General features: G+C 50.8%; 2 protein-coding genes across 5 annotated transcripts in view; both read left to right on the forward strand.

Annotated features, from left to right (window-relative positions):
- Nucleotides 1-21,384, forward strand: part of UBTD1 (ubiquitin domain containing 1) — a 63,780-nt gene that overhangs the window by 22,760 nt on the left and 19,636 nt on the right. The window lies entirely within an intron of this gene.
- On the forward strand, nucleotides 9,745-10,560 carry LOC101029833 (ferritin heavy chain). Its single transcript, XM_010333222.3, has one exon. It carries the CDS (start codon nucleotides 9,833-9,835, stop codon nucleotides 10,382-10,384), a length of 552 nt encoding a protein of 183 aa, XP_010331524.2. The 5' UTR covers nucleotides 9,745-9,832; the 3' UTR covers nucleotides 10,385-10,560.

A 21,384-nucleotide genomic window follows, 5' to 3' on the forward strand; every position in this document is an offset into this window, starting at 1 on the left:
TTAAAAGAGGATGTGTGCTTTAAAAGGCTGAGAAACTGTCTTCAAACAAGAGACTATATGTGTCCTGTCATTCTGTCTCCTACAGCCCTGCAAGTGTTTACTGGAGGTTTCTGAGGATGGTGCATGCTATATGGGGCATTGAAAAAGACCCAGGGCTTGGGGCATGGGGCAGGTGCACTAAACACCACTGGTTTGCTAACTGGGACCTTGTAGCTTAGTGATTAAGAACACAGGTTCAGCTCAGACCTTGGCAGAGCCTAAACCCCCGTTCTACTGCTTAGTGGTCGTATTCCTTAACCTCTAAATGTCTCCTTCATCTGTTAAATAGATGTTAGTAGTACCTACCCCATCATGTAGCTGTGGTGATTTTTTTTTTTTGAGATGGAGTCTCCTTCTGTTTGTCAGGCTGGAGTGCATGGCACGATCTCGGCTCACTGCAGCCTCCACCTCCCTGGTTCAAGCAATTCTTCTGCCTCAGCCTGCTGAGTAGCTGGGACTAAAGGTTTGCGCCACCATACCCAGCTAATTTTTTTGTATTTTTAGTAGAGACGGGGTTTCACCATGTTGGCCAAGATGGTCTCCATCTCCTGACCTTGTGATCTGCCCACCTGGGCCTCCGAAAGTGCTGGGATTACAGGCGTGAGCCACTGCACCCGGCCCTAGCTGTGGTGATTCTGTGGGATAATGCTTGGCACCTGGCTGGTAGTCAGTGATGGTGGATGATGTTTCTTACCCATCCTATCTGCTTTGTCTCAGTTGGATCAAACCCTCCTGGGGCTCTGGGTGGCTGACCCAGTGGCTTTGGTGAGATGAAAGTATCTTGTGGTCCTGGAGGTACTGGTTCAAGGCTAATCTGAAGCATCTGTCTGCATGAAGCTCAGACATGCTTTGAGTTTCTCCATGCCCAGCTCTGTGCTTGATCCTGGGTGTGCAGCTAAGCACAATAGATACGGTCCTTTCCTCCCAGGTCCCACAGAATAGCGGGGAAACAGATGATGCTCAGGTAATCAAAATGTAACATATACTGCAAAGGTAAGGATAGGGTACAGGGAGAGAATTATGGGGTAGGAGAAATGAATTATTTTGGAGTGGAGGGTCAGGAACCCTTCCCTGAAAAAGAGACACCTAAGCTGACATCTGGAGGCTGGAGCTGAGGGAGCCGTGTTTGTCTCGCGTGTCCCCACCCCTGGCCAGGGCTGCCTGCTGGTCCATGCAACACCTTTGGGTGAATTAGAGAAAGATGCGTTCTCTGGGCAAGAGCATGGCTGGTGAGAGAAAGGGAAAGAAGCCAGTGGCCACCCCTGTTTCTGCCCTCGTGGGGTGAGGAGGCGTTTTCCCTTTCCAGGAGAAAGGAGAAAGAGGCCATGTCCAGGACACTGTCTGGAGCTGCTAAGCTGGCCAGCAAGTGCTCAGAGTCTGGCTTCCATGGGGCTGTAGTTGGTAACTGTCTGCTGTAACCTTCTTCCCATAGCAGATGTCCCTTCCACAATGTCCTATTAAGAGAGAGGACCATTAGGAGGGAGAGAGGGAGAGGAGGGAGTTCTGCTGGGGAAGCCGGGTCGGAGACTGAGGCCCAGGGCCTGCCAGCTCCCATCTAGCCTCGCCAGCACAAGTGCCTACTTCATGCTTAGTTCTGTGCTAACCTTGTTATTTAATCTGGAGCGTTTTGTTTTGTTTGTCTTCTCATCTGGGACACACCTTTCATTCCACAGATAGGGATGATGGACTCAATGCAAATGATGGTTGTTAAGGTGAGACTATGGGTGGGTAGCTCCCTCGCTGGGGGAGGGTGGAAGGGCACGCTTGAGGAAGTGGCATTGAGTTCAGTTCTAGGTGCTTGGATGCCTGGCACTCATGAGTGGAAGTTCCAAGAAGTTAGTTTTCTGTTCCCCTAAGGAGAATAGTCTGACATGGGAACGGGCTGCCTCTGAGAGCCCAGCCTCCGGGGCTGGTTAGGGTCACTCCCAGGGATTCTTGTGTCAGCTCAGGCACACGCTGCTGGGCCTTTTAGGACCTCTCTGGCTCCAGTGGGATCTGGTTCTGCGAAAGCTAAGCCCTTCTGCCATAGCCTGGTAGAGGCTTTTTCTAAATCAAGCTGGCAGGGCTGCCCTCAGGAAGGCGGGAGCAGCAGTTCCCCAGACTCCCCAGATCATGGAGCTCTGTGTTCCAGGTCCCTGATCTCCTTGAAGCCCCAGCTATGGAGCTTGGTCCAGATTTCCCCCAACAGCAGCTGGGCAGCACTGTGTGCCTGGGCCCCTTTGGAGTGGGTCACTTACCCACCTGGCCAGGGCTCTGACATGGAGGCAGGCACTAGGACAGGCTTCAGGGACAGCACGCACCTTTTTTGTGCTGCTGTTGTCAACTAGCTGGCCCTGGACTTCTTGGAACTACAGATGTTTGCATCATTGGGCTGATTCTCCTTTGACTTTTTCTTTGCCTTGCTGACTTTCTGTGGCCATATGGTTGGCTTCGGATACAGAGAGGTGTGGGGTGGTCCCAGAGTGCCTGCCACAACATCAGGTTTATATAGGTGGGAGCCCTTCCATAAACCTGAGAAGGTGGCAGGAGCATGTCTGACAGTGATTGGAACTAAGCTCTGCAAGATGTAGATGAGATCAAACCTCTTCAACTCAAGAGCATTGCTGCAGGACACCAGAGCTGGAAAAGCCCGAAAGGTCATGTTCAGCTGCCCACCCATCGTGGGGTTGCTCCACTTAGCACCCTTGCCAGGAGTTCACCCAGACTTTCTGTTTGTTTGTTTTGAGATGGAGTCTTGCTCTGTTACCCAGGCTGGAGTGCAGTGGCGTGACTTCAGCTTACTGCAACCTCTGCCTCCTGGGTTCAAGCAATTCTACGGCCTCAGCCTGCTGAGTAGCTGGGACTACAGGTGTGCGCCACCATGTAGTGGCTAATTTTTCGTATTTTTAGTAGAGATGGGGTTTCGCCATATTGGTTTTTATTTTTAGTAGAGGCGGGGTTTCACCATATTGGTCAGGCTGGTCTGGAACTCCTGACTTCATGATCCGCCTGTCTCAGCCTCCCAAAGTGCTGGGATTACAGGTGTGAGCCACCACACCTGGCCCAGCCAGACTTTCTTGGGGCAAGGCTAGCTTTTGAATGTACTGAGTGAGTAAAAAGTTCGTCCTTGCCTTGGCCTGTCTCTCTGTAGAGCAAGAACCTGTGCCCTGTCTCATTGCCCCCGCTGTGGCCTTGTGAGAGCAGCTCCCTCCGTTCAGTGTGAACTTGGCTGAGCCCAGGTGTGCCTCCTTTGTGTCTCTCACCCACTGGTTCTGCCTGAGAAGTTGATTTCCTTTTGGTAAAGTTTTCCTGTTATAGCTCTTGGGATTTGAGTTGGGTGACTTGTCTTACAGAGTAGTGAAGATCAGAGACAGGGTGTGTGACTTGCCCAGGTCATCTCAAATTTGTGGCCAAGCCAGAAACACAACCCCAGAGATGCTTGATCTTGTCATTTTGCAGCTCGGATACATTGCGCCTCCTCTCTGACCTCCAGCATGTTTTATGGGAAGATTCCAGGAGCCCTCTCTAAACCAAGTCAGAGCTTTTAGCTTCCTTCTTCTTTAGATTGTACCTGGCTGGTGGGTGAGGGTGAGGTGGGGATGGACATGTAGGAACCATTTGGTGCCAGGAATAAGACAAAGCTGCTTGGAAGAGGGGTCTGGAGGGAGCCAGGGTGTGATAACTGAGTGTCGCAGAGGGGGCCACAGCTGCAGGGCCGGCGCTGCCCTGGCTATTCCTGCCTGCGTCTTTTTTAGAGACTTTCATTTCCCTGACTCCTTTCTTTTTCTGCTTTCTCCTTTTCCTCTTCTGTTTAGGCGTCCCTGAGCATCCCTTCCCCTGCCCACCTGGAGATCCCAGATCTTAAGATTTAGTGTCCTTGACGCAGCATATTTCTTTACAACGCCTTCCCCTTCGGGGCTGTGCAGAGCCACTGCTGTCTGCACCTGCGAGCTTTAACATCAGAGCCTTAACCAGACGCTCCGGATGCTGCCTGCCAGCCTACCCAGAACACTTAATTGTCTTTTGCAGGAGGTGACATCTTACTCCACCAGGACATTTTACAGACAGTGTCTTAATCCTGAAGGTGGGGATTTCATGAATTGTGGCAGATCAACAAGGCAGCCATCTGGGAGCAATAGAGGGCAACGGGCATTTGCGGAGCACCTTCCATGCTCCAGGCACAGATTGTTGTGTTCTCTCAGCACATGGTGACATGGCATCATTCATCTCCATTTCACAGATTGGAGAACTAAAGCTTGCTGGGATCACAGGGCCAGTTAGGGGATGGGGTCGGAATGAGAATCGTCTTCTGCTTGGCTCCGGAGCCCAACTCCTTCTCCCGGTCTGTGCGGCCTCTCCGCAGGGCCTGTCTCCTCCACTGTTTCCTCACTAGTGCTGAGCCCAGCACCTGCCATCAACACGAAGCCATGGTTATAGAAGGTGGGCTAGACCTGGCAGGCAGGGACTTGAGCTTGGTAGAGCCAGGGAAGTTAGGCAGATGATTTGGGCAGCTGGGGGCTGGGGGTGGGGGCAGTATGTGTCCTCTGTCTTCGTACCTTCTTTGGATGCAACTTGGTGGACACCAAAGTTCAGAGTTGAGGTGGTGTAAGGTGTAGCAGACCCAGATTTAAGGCAGCGCTGTTGCTCTCTGTGGCCTCCTGAGGCTGCTGAAGACATGGCCTCCCTGGTTCCTGCTTCTGTAGCAGCTGGAGCCAGTGAGATGATGCTCATCGCCTCTGAGCCCAGCCCCTTCCCCATTTATTGTGTTCTGCAATTCTGCCTCTGTGACTGCCAGCAGGATGAGTGTAGGTAGACCCATAAGAGAGGCTAGAATGAACGAGTTTGGTTTTGCATTCCTTAGCCCTTCCTTAGCAGCAGGACTTGGCTTTTAGGCTGCCTTCCCACCCTGAGCACAGTGCCCCTGCTCCTTCTGGGTTCCTCGCTCTGTCACCCAGGCTGGAGTGCAGTGGTGCGATTACAGTTTACCGTAGCCTCTACCTCCCAGGCTCAGGTGATCCTCCCACCTCAGCCTCCAGAGTAGCTGGGACCACAGGCACGCACCACCATGCCAGGCTAAATTTTTTATATGTTTTTTTAGAGGTGGGGTCTCACTATGTTGCCCAAGCTGGTCTGGAACTCTTGGACTCAAGCAATTCACCCACCTTAGCCTCCTAAAGTGCTGGGATTACAGGCATGAGGCACCATGCCCAGTCCCCCACAGAGTTCTTACCCTGACTTGCATGCCACCTTCATCTAGCCCCATCTCCTGATGCTACCAAATCCTAGGGGTTGCTGGGAACAGGATTCACCATTCCTCCCGGAGGCATCGAGGCAGGTTTTTGAGGATGATGACGACTTAATCTCACTGGTGCCCTGAGCACCCTGTGAAGGCAGGTGCATTTCTTAGTGGAAAGCTGCCCTTCCGTGTCAAAGGGGCCTAATGATATAGTGGCTTAAAGAATGAGGAATTTGTTTTTCTGTCTCATGTAATGGCCCTGATGTCCTCAACATGAACAGACCAGGTGAAGGGCAGCTCAGCTGCTTGTGGTCACCTGGGATCCAGTTGTTGCTGCCACATCATAGGACATTGTTGTTTGCGTGGTTGAAGCTGGGTTGCAGCCATGTCTGGGCCTTAACCAATGGAGCGGGGCAGAAAGGGTGGAGGAGGCCTGCCCACCGTCCCTAGGCCCTGGTCCTCCATGGCATGTGTGCAGCATGGTCACATGGCCTCCCTGGCTGCAAGCAAGGCTGGGAAATATCGTCTGTCTATGCTACTGTGTCCCCGTGAAGAAGGGGAGAGTGGGTTTGGGTAGATAACTAACAGCCTCGCTATAGACGATGGAGAGTATTTCACTTGCATGTGCTCAGGGAAGAATGCTTCCCTGCTAGTCATGTGCCCACAGTCTTGGGCAACCTGCACACATGCCCCCTTGTTTGGGAAGCATCTTGGTGCCAGACTGTGCTGTACTAACTTAGGGGACCAGAAGCCAAAGAAGGCAGTTTCTGCCTTTTAGCAACTCACAGTGTCATCTGGAGAGGATGTGTGTGGAACCCAGACAATCTGTAAGTGCCAAAATAGAGAATCTCTTTTGTTGGATGCTGGGCACTGAAGACAGAGAGCTAAAAGACCACCTGGGGCCTCCATATGCTCGCAGTTGGGCAGACTGGAAAGTGGAATGAAGTGCTGAGAGCAGTGTGGCTGAGGAATTAGGAGGGCTTCACAGAAGAGGCGACATTGTAGCTGGGCACCGACATGTCCAATTTCAATAGATAGGGTTTCTTCGGGAGAGAAAATCAATAGCAAAGGCATGGAACTTGGAAGCCCGCAGAAGGCTGGTGGCCCAGATGTGGTCTGAGTGCAGTGGAAGCCAGTGAGATAACAGGCCTCAGCTGTCTGTGCGGCTCACTTCTCCCTCCATCTGGCCTCCACAACAATCTCCTTGTTAGAGGCCTTCCCTGGTCCCCCATTCTCAGTTCTCATCACTGTATTTTTCTGGTTTATTTTGGGTGTGACATATAAACACCTGACATACTCTAGATGGACTTGTGCACTATCTGTTTCTCCTGCTAGAATGTAAACTCCAGGAGAGCAAGGACTTTGTTTTTTATAGGTAAATAGCGGGTCCTCAAATATTTGTTGAATGAATAAATGAATATATGGGAATGTGGACTGACGATCATATTTTTGGAAAGACTTGATTTCCATGCTAAGGTGTTTGGCTTTTATTTTTAGGTAGTGGGGAGCCATAGAAAGTTTTTGAGGAGTGGAGTGACATAATGATGATTAACAAGGTTCCTGGCAGCAGCAAGGAAAATGGTTGGAGCAGGGAGAGAGTACCCCTTCCCTGGCCCTAGGCCAGCTCCAAAGCAACTTACCCTTCAGCCTGATGTGCCATTTGTGTAGTCAGGAAACCTATTCCCAGTCATTTTGTTTGGGGCCAAGCAGGGGATTCGATCTCTGGCAGGGCTTCATCCCTAAGGGTCTAACAAGCACTCTTGTGCACTGCTGGTGGAAGTGAAAATTGAGAGTCTTTCTGGAAAGCAATTTGGCAAAAGATAACAAGAACCTTAAAAATATCCCTACTCTTTGACCTAGAAATTCCACAACAAGGACTTTATCATAGAGAACCAAACTGAAGTGTGTGCAAAGCTTTATGCACTAAGACTTTGATTCCAATGTGAAAAATGGAAAGTCTAAATGTGTGACTCAGGGACCTCAAATCCATCCTCTCGTCTCCGTCCCCACTAAATGTCTGCCCGCTATGATAGACGCAATAAAATCCCAGTCCAGGCTCCTATTTTTTTTGCTCCTTTTCTAATGTAGCAGCCTCCTAACTGATCTTCCTACTTTCACTCAAGACTCCTTAAACCCACTCTCCACACGGATTCCAGAGTGAGCAATCAAAAATGTCTGTCTTACGGATCATTTGAGGTCAGGAGTTCAAGACCACCCTGGCCAACATGGTGAAACCCCATCTTTACTAAAAATACTAAAATTAGCCTGATGTGGTGGCATGTGCCTGTAATCCCTGCTACTTGGGAGGCTGAAGCAGGAGAATTGCTTGAACCCAGGAGGCAGAAGTTGCAGTGAGCCAACATCATTCCACTGCACTCCAGCCTGGGTGACAAAGTGACACTCTGTCTCCAAAAAAAAAAAAAAACAACAAACTCCTGTCTCGGCAGGCTGCAATGGCTGCCTGTAATCCCAGTACTTTGGGAGGCCAGCGCAGGAGGATCACTTGAGTCCAGGAGTTGGAGACCAGCCTGGCAACATGGCAAGACCCTAACTTAAAAAAATTTCAAAAAGAAAAAGAATACCTATCCTTCCTTGGCTTTGCCCCTTCAGAGGCTCTCGCATCCCTTATGGTATAATGTCCAAGTCACGTCAATGGCCCAGGGGCCCTTGCTGATCTGCCCTTCTTTGGCTCTATTCTGACTACCTCCTGCCTCGTGAGACCTACCTGGTAGCACTGCTTGCAGCTCCACAAACCTGAGCCCAGGGTAGGCTCACACAGCTTCCTCTGCCTGGTGAGCCCAGCCCCCTTGCTCCTTTGCCTGGCTAACCCCAGCTTGTCCTTTTGGTACTTGGAGCAAACTTCAAGACCTTCTGCAGAGGGGGTGAGACTGCACCCACCATGTCCCCCTGATTCCTGTGCATGTCACCCCCCTTGCATGTGTGCATTAGTTTCTAACCATCTCTTGACTTGTCTGTCTCCCTCACTAGCTCTGACCTTGAGAGTCTGTTTTATTGACTTTATGTCCCTGTTCCCCATCACGGGGCCTGGTGCATACTAGAAGCTCTACATGTTTCTTGAATGAATGAAGAATGATACAAGCTTTTTATTATAAGAAATGAATCCTGAGCTGGGCATGGTGGCTTACACCTTTAATCTCAGTGACTCGGGAAACTGAAACAGGAGGACTGCTTGAACCTAGGAGTTCAAGGTGCAGTGAGTTATGATTGCGCCACTGTACTCCAGCCTGGGCTACAGAATGAGACCTCATCTCCAAAAAAAAAAAAAAAAAAAAAAAAACCATCCTTTATGGCGCTTAGCACATAATTGCTCAATAAATATTATTAGATGATTCTATGTGAAGTAAAACAATGGAATTTTTTTTGAAGTGTTTTATTTATTCTAGATTTTCTGTATGTCCTGAGTCGATTTCTAGGGATAGGACCTAGGGAAGGGGGGTTCAGGTAAATCTGGCAAACAGCAAAGGTTGAGAATCGCTGGCCCAGCAGCTGCCTTCAGATTAAAATAAAAACAGGATCATGGACATCATAATGGTAGAAGCTTGTATATGCCATATGATCTCAGCAATATGAATGTGAATTGAGAGGAACAAAAAATGCCTCAACATATTATTGCTGGTTATTCGGGGGTGATAGGATGTAGGTTACTTACATTTTTCCTTTTCGTATTATATAATTGTTTGTATTATATAATTTTTATTTTTTAATCTAACATATGTCATCTTTTTTTTTTTTTTTTTGAGACGGAGTCTCCCCATCACTGAGGCTGGAGTGCAGTGACACAATCTTGGCTTGCTGCAGCCTCCGAGGCCTCCCAGGTTCAAGTGATCCTCCTGTCTCAGCCTCCCAAGTAGCTGGGATTACAGGCGTGTGCCACCATGCTTGGCTAATTTTTGTATTTTTGTAGAGATGGGGTTTCACCATGTTGGCCAGGCAATTCTCAAACTCCTGACCACCTTGGCCTCCCAAAGTGCTGGAATCACAGGCGTGAGCCACCGCACCCAGCCTACATATGTCATCTTTTAAACAATGTAAAATATAAGAAAAGTGGTTGGACAAGGGATTCCTGGCTGTGCTTGGCATTGCTGGGTCATGGAGCCAGTCCCTGAGCTTCAGTCTTTGGTTGATGCCTGGGGGGCGATTCTGGGTATCAGGTCCATTCCTGACCCTCTGGCCCTTTCCGAGCACCAGTATCCTGGTGCTCCGAGAAACTATCTCGTGCCCTTGGAAACTGTGATAAACAGTTCCTAGGCCCACAGCAGGCTGCCCTGTGGTTTTCAGGTCCCCAGGTGAGGGCAGAGCATGAGGAATGTGACAGATTGTGGTTTAATGGGATTTTGCTAAGAATTCACCACCGAGACGTTCTTTGCGGAGAGTCGCCGCGGTCTCCTGCTTCAACAGTGCTTGGACGGAACCCGGCGCTCGTCCCCCACCCCGGCCGGCCGCCCACAGCCAGCCCTCTGTCACCTTCACACCGGGTCCTCGGACCGCCCCAAGGCCCCCGCCGCCTCTCCAGCGCCGCGCAGCCACCGCCGCCGCCGCCTCTCCTTAGCAGCCGCCATGACGACCGCATCACCTTCGCAGGTGCGCCAGAACTACCACCAGGATTCAGAGGCCGCCATCAACCGCCAGATCGACCTGGAGCTCTACGCCTCGTATGTTTACCTGTCCGTGTCTTACTACTTTAACCGCGATGATGTGGCTTTGAAGAACTTTGCCAAGTACTTTCTTGACCAATCTCATGAGGAGAGGGAACATGCCGAGAAACTGATGAAGCTGCAGAACCAACGAGGTGGCCGCATCTTCCTTCAGGATATCAAGAAACCAGACCATGATGACTGGGAGAGCGGGCTGAATGCGATGGAGTGTGCATTACATTTGGAAAAAAATGTGAATCAGTCACTACTGGAACTGCATAAACTGGCCACCGACAAAAATGACCCCCATTTGTGTGACTTCATTGAGACACATTACCTGAATGAGCAGGTGAAATCCATCAAAGAATTGGGTGACCACGTGACCAACTTGCGCAAGATGGGAGCACCCCAGTCTGGCTTGGCAGAATATCTCTTTGACAAGCACACTCTGGGAGACAGTGATAATGAAAGCTAAGCCTTAGGCTAATTTCCCCATAGCCACGGGGTGACTTCCCTGGTCACCAAGGCAGTGCGTGCTTATTGGGGTTTCCTTTACCTTTTCTATAAGTTGTAGCAAAACATCCACTTGAGTTCTTTGTACCATTCCTTCAAATAAAGAAATTTGGTACCAAAAAAAAAAAAAAAAAAGAATTCACCACCAGGAGGTAGTCTCCAAATGGGTCCCAGAATGGAAAAACTGGCCTGGGGTGTGATGAGGCGTGGGACCTCAGAGCTGGAGACTCGGCAACAAGGCATTGTGATCCTGGGGGCTGCGTAGTTGGCCATCCTGGTGGGCAGATGTAGGTGGGCAGGGGCAGCCAGGTGGGACATTGAGGGTTAGAAAGATGAGACAGTCAAGGGGCAGATAGCGGGGGACTGACTGGGCTGGGAGAGCAGCCAGCAGAGGGAGCATCCTGGGCCAAGGCGCTCTCGGTCTGCCATCTCTTGGCCCTGGAGCAAACCAAGCAGCTGGAGCTGTCTGCAGGGAGATTTGTCCTTTCACTTGTTTGCTGTTTCAGACCTTCTTCCTCCCAAAGCCTTTCCTGAGTCTCCTCCTGTATGTGTTGCGCAGTTGAGGTGAGCTCTTTTTCTCCTTGAAAGCCCTTTTGGTCTCTGGTCTTGCCTCTTACCACCTCCATCACTTTCTGTTGTGCGCTTATTTCTGGCATGTCTTGGGCCTGTCCCGAGGGCATCGTGGAGTCTGGTGCATCTTTGTGACCCACGTTGTTAGTACAGTGCCTGGTCCATGGTCAGGGTCCAGGGGAAGAGGAGTGCTTTGCATCCACTTTCCCAGCAGGAAAGCTCTGTTTCTGGCCTTGTGGCTGACTTCTGCATGGTGCTTCCCTGGGTCACCACGGTGACAAGATGCTCACTTGCAAGCAAATAGCATCCCCTGCATAGGGCTGCCAGCTTCAGCAGTTCTTGACCTCCAGCTGAGCTGAAACTGAGAGGATGCCTTTTCCACCAGCTGGGAGCTGAGCCCATAGGGCTCCCTTCCTGACCCTGTGGTGACTGTGCTGAAAGCAGATACCTCCTGCTGCCCTGGCTTTGCTACTTCCTCCTCCCCACCCACTGCTAGAGCCTGTCTGGCACCTATGAAGGGAGGACGTTTGGGCCAAAACAGGTGGTGGTCTCCTAGCACACAGCTACCAGCTGCATCCTGTCTGCAAGGGAGACTTTTTCCCCAGGCTTTGCTTTTTCCTGGGTTTCAGCACCATGGGAGGCTGCCTTTTTTCTAGGCCATAGTGGGTGGGAGGTGGGTACGAGGAGGCTGTTCCTGCCTGGCCTTGGGCTGGTGGAGCATATCTGAGAGGATGAAGCCTGATCTGTCTGCCCTGCCTCTTCACAGCACCTCCCTTTATCCCCCAACCCACCAAGTCTGACTCAGCTCTTGCTTGACACAGATCTTAAGCTCTGGGCCAGGCGTGGTGGCTCACGCCTGTAATTTCAACACTTTGGGGAGCTGAGGCAGGTGGATGCCTTGAGGTCAGGAGTTTGAGACCAGTCCGGCCAACATGGCAAAACCCCGTCTCTACTAAAAATACAAAAATTGGTTGGGCACAGTGGCTCACGCCTGTAATCCTAGCACTTTAGGAGGCCCAGGTGGGCGGATCACCTGAGGTCGGGAGTTTGAGACCAGCCTGACCAACATGGAGAAACCCCATCTCTACGAAAAATACAAAATTAGCTGGGCATAGTGGCACATGCCTGTAATCCTAGCTACTTGGGAGCCTGAGGCAGGAGAATCACTTGAACTTGGGAGGTGGAGGTTGCAATTAGCTGAGATAGTGCCATTTCACTCTAGCCTGGGCAACAAGGGCAAAACTCCATCTCAAAAACAAAAAAAGAAATACAAAAATTAGCCGGGTGTGGTGGTGCATGCCTGTAGTCCCAGATTCTCAGGAGGCTGAAGGAAGAGAATCGCTTGAACACTGGAGGTAAAGGTTACAGTGAGCCGAGATTGCGCCACTGCATTCAAGCCTGGGTGACAAAGTGAGACTCCATCTAAAAAGAGAAAAAAAAACTTAAACCCTTGTCAGGCTTACCTTGGGAAGGGCAGGTGATATGGACCACGACCCACCCGCCCTAGGCTGGCCCTGCCCTGAAGCCTTCTACTCTGTGGAAACCTTGTAGGCAGGACCAGCTGCGACCTTTTCTGGCTGCCAGCTTCTGCTGCCTTCCCCTAAGACAAAGGCCTGAGGACAGCTTGCCAAGGGTTCCACTGGGTTCTGCCTTTCTGCAGGGCTCCTCTGGTGGGACCTTTCCCATCTCAACTCCTTCCCAGGAGACCAGACCTCTCACCACCTCCCATGTGGTCCACTCCCTGGTTGACTCTTATCAGCTTTTGTTGAGCACCTGTTGTGTGCCAGGCACTGGCCTGAGCCCTGGGACTCCTGAGATGAGGAGGGCCCAGCTCTGCCTTTATAGCTTGTTTGTGGTACAGTTAGCTTAAACGGGAGCTTTATTTGATCCAAGACAGCTAGAAACAGTCTTTCCTTGGAGGTACTTGCAGAAGATACTCCAAGTCCTAGGTAAGCTTTCTCTGCCTTATCGTGACAAGGATTTTATTGCCTTTCTCCCCACGTCTCAAGATTTTCTACCATACCACATTCAAGCAAAAGCTTAAGGAACTAAGGAACACACACACACATACACACACACACACACACACACACACACATGCACACACATATATACACCCCACCCTTGCTCCTAAAAAAGCCAATACATGCACAGATACATATCCTAGAATGTGAAAGGTCCACCACTCCACTTCTGGGATAGCAAAAGTGGTGTGTGTTCCTCCAGATTTTCCCCTTGCAGATGCTAACACTGTCTTTACAAACTCGGGCCCATTTGGAACTGCCGTTTGCTTGGGAGGCACACAGCCTCCAAGGGCTACCATGTGACCCCTGGCAGACTCCAGCCCAGACCTCTGCCCAGAGTAGAAATTATGTCAAGTGGCCAGGCGTGGTGGCTCACGCCTATAATCCTAGCACTTTGGGAGGCCAAGGAGGATGGATCACAAGGTCAGGAGCTCAGGAGGAGCTTGGCCAAGATGGTAAAACCCTGTCTCTACTACAAATACAAAAATTGGCTAGGTATGGTGGCAGGCACCTGTAATCAGATTTGTCTCGGGAAGGGCAGGTGATGTGGACCACGGCCCATCTGCCCTAGGCCGGCTCTGCCCTGAAGCCTTCTACTCTCTGGAAACCTTGCAGGCAGTACTCAGGAGGCTGGGACAGAGAGCTGCTTCAACCCAGGAGGTGGAGGTTGCAGTGAGCCAGGATCGCACCACTGTACTCCAGCCTGGGTGACAGAGTGAGACTCCATCTAAAAAAAAAAAAAAAAGAAATGATGTCAAGCTCACAGTCCTTACCTGCCTCCCCACCAGTGGCACCCAGCCAGCCTTTCTAAAGTCCTATTGAAAGCTCTCATTGGCCAGGATGGGGCAGCCTTTCTCCCTGCCACCCCCTTGAGCCCCACCCTCCTCTTATATGGGCAGTGGAAAAATCTCTCCTGGACTCTGGAGGCTGGGGGCTTCTGGGCTTTTCTGCCCATTCTTCCTCACTCTGCCCATATCTCTTACTTCCGCTGTCTCATGACCCCAAGAAACCAAGTCACAGAGGCATTACCATCCAGGTTGGCCAAAGCCTCCTCTCTGGACTGGCCTGCTACCAGCTGCGTATGAACTGCAGTTCTCATATGCTGATAAGAAAGCTTAATGAACAGCTGGGTCTTAGCATTTCCATTTAAAAAAAAATTACAGGCTGGGTGTGATGGCTTACACCTGTAATCCCAGCACTTTGGGAGCCTGAGGCAAGCAGATCACAAGTTCAGGAGATCGAGACCATCCTGGCTAACACCATGAAACCCTGTCTCTACTAAAAATACAAGAAATTAGCCAGGCATGGTGGCACATACCTGTAGTCCCAGCTCTCAGGAGGCTGAGGCAGGAGAATCACTTGAACCCAGGAGGTGGAGGTGGCAGTGAGCTCAGATTGCACCACTGCACTTCAGCCTGGGCGACAAAGCAACACTCTGTCTCTAAAAAAAGAAAAATTACTTTCCACTGCAGTGGCTCACACCTATAATCCTAGCACTATGGGAGGATCACTTGAAGTCAGGAGTTTGAGACCATCCTGGGCAACATAGCGAGACTCCATCTCTACAAAAATTTTTTAAGAAATTAGCCAGGTGCAGTGGCCCACTCCTGTAGCCGCAGCTACTCAGGAGGCTGAGGTGGAAGGATCACTTGATCCCCAGTGTTCCAGGCTTCAGTGAGCCATGACCGTACTAGTGCACTCTGGCCTGGGTGACACAGCAAGATCTTGTCTCAAAAAAATAAAATAATTTATCACCTACATGTAGTTGGAGAGAAGTTCTTTCTCCCCCCGCCTTCTTTTTTTTTTTTTTTTGAGATGGAGTTTTGCTTTTGTCACCCAGGCTGGAGTGCAGTCGTGTGATCTTGGCTCACTGTAGCCTCCACCTCCCAGGTTCAAGCAGTTCTCCTGCCTCAGCCTCTCAAGTAGCTACGGTTATAGGCACCCATCACCATGCCTGGCTAATTTTGTATTTTTAGTAGAGTTGGGGCTTCACCACGTTGGTCAGGCTGGACTCAAACTCCTGACCTCATGCGATCCACCCATCTCCACCTCCCGAAGTGCTGGGATTATAGGCGTGAACCACTGCACCTGGCCAGAGAGAAATTCTTTAGAGACCTGAGTGAGGCGGTCGTACAAGGTCTTTGTCATGATATGGTTGGGAGTTGTTCTTTAGTCCCCCAGTGGTTGCACGGCTGGTCAGAGCAGGAGCCTGGCAGCCAGGGTGAAAGAGACTAGAGAAAAAGAAAGTGGGGCAATCTGTGGGTACCCCAGCTAGTGTTTAAAAATGACCCCTGCACCCTAAACTGCAGACTCGTGTCCAGACATTTATGCAGACCTGACTTTGTCAATGCAGAATGAAGACCAGTAGTGTCTCATAGGAGGCCAGTGGGCCCAGGGGCAGGGCGCCCATCAGACCTTGCAGGGTCTGGTTCAACTCATGGGGCCTCAGCCTGTCCTGCCGGCCTGTACACTCTACCCAGCCTGACTCCAGGCCATAGCTGCTTCTGTACCTTCCACTGGAATGCCTCCTCCCTTACCCTCTTTGAAGGCCAGGTTCACAATGTCATTCCTCCTCCGGGAAGTTCCCCAGATTTGTTCCTTCCTTCCTTTGCTTCCCCAGGCCTTCTGAATCTCCTTTATGCCACTTTCTGCTTGTCCAGTGGTGGAGTCATTCGGTCATTCATTCGTTCATTCATTCAACTCACACAGGAGGAAGCATGGGGTGTAACTGTGAGGGAGAGATCAGGGCCCTCCCCTGGAGGGGCTGACCTTTAGAGAGATACAGAGAAGTGAGAAAACGGTGGCAGAATTGGAGTAAACATGCCTTAAGAGAACAAGGGGTGTGGTAGAGACTGAGGGACCCCCCTTTAGTTAGTTCAGCAGGGCAGGCCTCTCTAAGGAGGTGCTCTTTAAACCTTGAGACATGCTTTAAGGTAATTAGAATGTCACCCTCATTTTCTCAGTCCCTTGAGTGCCTGACAGGATCGTAAACACAGTGGGTACGCAGGAATTGTGTGTTGAAATGAATCTGGGCCATGACTCTTTTGTCTGGGCCTAACCACCCTGGTAATCATCACCCTCTTCTGCCTTAGCCCCACCTCCAGCTGTCATTTGACCATGAAGAGTTGGGTTACCTTGGGGGTGGGATGGCAGGGGCTGCTTCCAGGCCAAGCCCATTAGCACCAGGGGTAGGATAGCTAGAGAGCCGGGTGACGTGCATACAGCTTGGAGGCTGCGTGCGACCTGTACTCTTGCACCTGGATTCTTGATCAGAAATCCCTCACTTCCCCGGTCACCCTCATTATTGCAGAAGGAAACTGAGGCCTAACGCTTGTATGCCGCCTCTCCATCCTGCAGCTGCAGAGGCCGAAGCAGGGCAGGCCACTGTATGTGGAGAGGGTGAGGTAGGAAGTCTGAAAGGAGGGGGGAGGGAGGAGGGTGAGGCTTGCTCCCACCTGGCCCTCCCAGCCAGCAGAGCCTATTTCCAGAGTCCTTGTCACATAGGGTCAGAACTGGACATGGCCTTGGAGATGAGCTAACCTGGCTCCCACCCCTGAAGTAGAAGCAGAGAGGAGGCCTGGTCCTTCAGGGTGTGTGCTCTCAACAGTCTCTTTTTTTTTTTTTTAGTCAGGGTCTCTCTCTCTCTCTCTCATCCAGGCTGGAATAAAGAGGCACAATCTCAGCTCACTGCAGCCTCCACCTCCCAGGTTCAAGCGAGTCTCAAGTAGCTGGGACTACACCACATCTGGCTAATTTTTGTATTTTAAGTAGAGCTTGGATTACAGGTGCGAACCACTGTGCTCAGCCCCAACAGACTTTCCACATACCTCCACTCTGGCATGTACCAGTTCACCTGCTTGTTTCACTTTGTCTTTAAAATTTATGTCTATTGGCTAGACACAGTGGCTCACCCATGTAGTACCTGTACTTTAGGAGGCTGAGGCAAGAGGATCCCTTGAGGCCAGGAGTTTGAGACCAACCTGGGCAACATAGTGAGACTTCATCCCTATTTAATTTTTAAAAAATTAAAAATTAAATCTAAAGATTTATATATGTTATGTATTATACATTTGCATGTTTTTAAAAATGTGCCACAGAGTAACGGATGACAAGGATTTCCTAAATTATACATTCAGATATATTCAAAATAGTGAGCATGGATATATGTATGAGAAAACTGAGGGGGATCCTTGTGTATCATTTGTGTGATTCAGCTCTAGGCCAGACAGTGATACGAGCTCGTCTGGTCAGGAGTTTGTCATGCTTGTCTGGACATCTACCGTGCCTGGCACTGGTAAATGACAGTGAATGTTTTATGAATGACTGTGGGAATGATCTGAGCAGTTTCTACTTTAACAGGGTTTCTGTGAGCTTATGAGAGTCTCTTTTCTCTGAGTCTCAAAGCTTTATTTGCACAGAATCTGGTAAGCCTTCTGTGGTATGTGTGTGTGAGTGTGTTATTGCACATATGGTTTGCTTTGCAGTTTGGGGCTGGGGCTGGGGATTTTTGGAGGGCTAGGATCTTGCCTTAGCTGTCTTTGTGGCCCTCACAAGCCCTGCACAGATCTTTCCACAAAGTGGATGTGAATTGAGTCTTAGAGCTGGAATAGGCCCTGGAAACCATGTTATAGATCGGCGGCCCCAGGGAGAAGGCCTGCCCAGGTCACGTGGTGCATCAGGGCCATGCCTGGCAGTGCTCCTGTTGTCCTGGGCCTGAGGTGTCCCAGTTCAGGCAGTTGAGTTGGGTGCTGCCCAGGGAGTGAGGGTTGTCTGACAGCACAAGCGGGTTTCTCCGAGAGGCCTGGGTTAGGCAGTGCCAAGTAGGAGCTCACATGTCCTCTGGAGCCTGGGGTTTCTGGAGGTGTCAGGAGGGATGGGCAGGTGAACAACAACCCCAACCCAGAACAGCTCCACTTTACCTGCCTCAGATAGGCTTCTTTCAAAGGTTTTCACTCTTTGAAAAGAGTTTTGGGCTGGGAGCAGTGGCTCACACCTGGAATCCCAAACCTTTAGGAGACTAAGGCAGGAGGATCACTTGAGCCCAGGAGTTTAGGACCAGCATGGGCAATAAAGGGAGAGACTCTTTCTCTACAAAAATTTAAAAATTAGCTGGGTGTGGTGATGCACACCTGTGGTCCCAGCTACTCAGGAGGCTGAGGTGGGAGGATCACTTGAGCCCAGGAGGTCGAGGCTGCAGTGAGCTGTGATTGTGCCACTGCACTACAGCCTGGGCGACAGAGAGAGGCCCAATCTCAAAAAAACAACAAAAAAAATTTTTTTTTGCTGTTTTAAAAAAAGTTCAAGACTTGTTGTTAACACCCAAACCAGGCCTCACCTGCCTACTCCCTCAAGCCTTTCTTAGAGGAGGGGACAGCCTGCATGGGGGGAAGTGGGGCTGGATGAGGAGAACCTCTGTTTAGTTGGGGGTCCCGCTCTGATGGCCTGGCAGGAGGCTGGGGATGTGATATATGGGAGGACAGGAGGCCCTGCCTCTCTGCTCCCTGCATAGACACAAGGACCAACTCCTACAGGCTGCTCCGTCACTGTTAGCTCCCTTCCTTCCAGATCCACCTCCTTAAGCATTGCCAAATCAAATAGCTGGGATGCCTGTGCAGCCCATGAGGCCCTTCCACACAACACCCCCAGAGGGCTGGACGCAGCCAAAGCCTCTGACCGTTTCCGCCCCCTCTCCTGAGGGGCTGCCACCTCCCATGTGGAATCTTCTCTGAGGAAGGGGGAGGGGCATGGCACCCAGGGTTGGGGTCATCGCCTCTCCTCCAGAAATCTGGATCCTGTTACCCTCCTGCAGAAGGAGCGAGGAGGCTCTGTTCACTAAAGTCTGGTTTTTTTCAGACTGTTTTGTGGGTTTTTGCTCTATATTTCACAGAAATGTCAAAGAACTCAGCTACACTGTACACAGAATAGGACTTGTTAATAAGTGTTGGAAATGAAATTAGATGGAAAGAGGTTCATTCATTGATTCATTTTAGAACTGCTTCCTGAGCATCAGCTAGAATCCCTCCCATGTTCTGAGCACTTATGACCTACTAGGCCCTTGACACTCAGGAGACACAGTACCTTGTGGGGGTCAGAATGGGAGCTCCAGAGCCAGCCCACTACCCAGCTTCGTGGCCTTTGGATTAGATGATTTAATACATATGAAGTGTTTAGAAGAGTGCCTGCCATATGATAAGCACTTAATACATGTTAACAGTTCTTGTTAATGTCATTCTTATTACTGTAGTGCTCATGGCACTCCTGTAAGGTACAGTTATTATCCCCATTTTCTAGATATGGAAACTGAGGTTCTCAGAGGTTGAATAACATGCCTAAGTCATGCACGTAAGTGGCACAGCCAGGGTTCTACCCCAGGTCCAACATCTGAGGCTTCTGGCAACTTGACCGGTACTGCTTATCTAGTTCTAGGCGAGGAGCTGGTCATCTAGACATCAGCACGAAGGAGACCACATGCTGCCTTGAGGAACTCACAGCCTGGCATGGAGGCAGACATGGGCATTGCCGAGTCAATTTCTGGAGGGACCATGTGGCTTAGACCCCAGCCAGGCTGTGTGGGCGGCAGAGTAGGACTGCCCAGTGGTGTCAGCTAGACCTTGTGTCCTGGGCTGGAGGCAGTGCCGCTTCTCTGCCTGTCAGCTGTGTGTGTCCACCAGGGGTTGGTCTTTGCCCTGGAGAGCTGGTAGGCAGGATGGAGTATGGAACAGGCATCGGGCTGGGAGTGAGAGAACCTGAAACCGTTCACTAGATTCCTGTCACTGCCACAGTGTCCTCATCTGTAAAAGGGGAGCCGTCATATTTGCCACACAGGGTTGCTACAAGGATTAAGTGAAATCAAGTTTGTAAAATCATTTCTTGCCAGGCACAATGGCTCATGCCTGTAATCCCAGCACTTTGGGAGGCTGAGGCAGGAGGATTGCTTTAGTCCAAGAATTTAAGACCGGCCTGGGCAACACAGGTAGACCCCATCTCTACAGAAAAATTAAAAATTAGCCAGGCGTGGTGATACATGCCTATAGTCTCAGCTACTTTGCGTGGCTGAGACAGGAGGATTGCTTGAGCACAGGAGGTCAAGACTGCAGTAAGCGTTGCTCGCACCATTGCACTCCAGCCTGGATGACAGAGCAATACCCTGTCTCCCAAAAAATGCAAAAAGTAAAAACCAGGTGAGGTGGCTCACGCCTGTAATCCCAGCACTTTGGGAGGCTGAGGTGGGTGGATCACCTGAGGTCAGGAGTTTGAGACCAGCCTGACCAACATGGTCTCAAACCCCGTCTCTACTAAAAATACAAAAATTTTAGTAGAAGCCCCATCTCTACTAAAAATACAAAAATTAGCCAGGTATGGTGGTGGGTGCCTGCAATCCCAGCTACTTGGGAGGCTGAGGCAGGAGAATCACTTGAACCTGGGAGGCAGAGGTTGTAGTGAGCCGAGATTGAGCCATTGCACTCCAGCCTGGATGACAAGAGCAAAACTCCATCTCAAGAGAAAGAATCAGAGAGGACCTGGGTCTACCTCCCAACTCTACCCCCTCACAAGTGTGACCTGGAGCAGCTGAATCCTGGCCTCCTTTTCATTCTTAAAACCACCTCTCTATGTTCCAAAGCCTCTGAGTTGTCTTCCCTCCCAGCCCTGCCACTCACTAATAAGTTCCTGAAGCAGCTGTGGCTGTTCCAGTTGGGGGCCAGGCTAAGGGAGGTGCCCCAACCAAGCCCGCCACCCAGGCCTGTCAGCTGGCGGTGGGCAGGATGTGTCCTCTAGTAGCCCAAGGGATGGAGGGATGGGCTTTACCTGCCCACAGCCCCAGGTTATGGTGGGAGCAGCAGGTTCCCCTCCCGACCAGTCTGGCAAGTCAGTTTTGTTGGCCTGTGAGTCACACTAGCACTGATGAGTCAGGTTTTTCCCTTCTTCGTGCCCGGAGCATCTGGGGAGGGAGTGGGGGTTTTTTAGGAAGCAGGACCACCTCTCTCTGCTCTCCCACTCTCCCCCTTGCCTTGGAGCTGCTCATTTTCTATTCAGAGGGCTGTGGCTTGGCCCTGGAGAAAGAAGTCTTCATGTCTCCACCAAAGAGGGTGTCTGGTCACTGGCCACACTGGGCAGGAAAGACCAGGCCCCAGGCTGAGTTTAGTCAAGAGGTGAGGGAAGGAGAGGAAGGTAGCAGTCCTCGGCTGTCTGACTCCTTTCTGCAAAGTGGGATTATCCTCTGGGCAGGACAGCGGGGTTTCCCCAAACAGAGGGTCCCCTGAGCCATCTCCTTCTTGCTTTTTGACTAGCCTGGCTATAAGGGCCATCCATACGGTCAGCCTCAGGCAGGCATAGGGTTCTCCTCCAGCACCCTGCCAGACCTTTCAGA

Source organism: Saimiri boliviensis, chromosome 12 (assembly GCF_048565385.1).
Source record: "Saimiri boliviensis isolate mSaiBol1 chromosome 12, mSaiBol1.pri, whole genome shotgun sequence".
In the NCBI taxonomy this organism is placed as follows: domain Eukaryota; kingdom Metazoa; phylum Chordata; class Mammalia; order Primates; family Cebidae; genus Saimiri; species Saimiri boliviensis.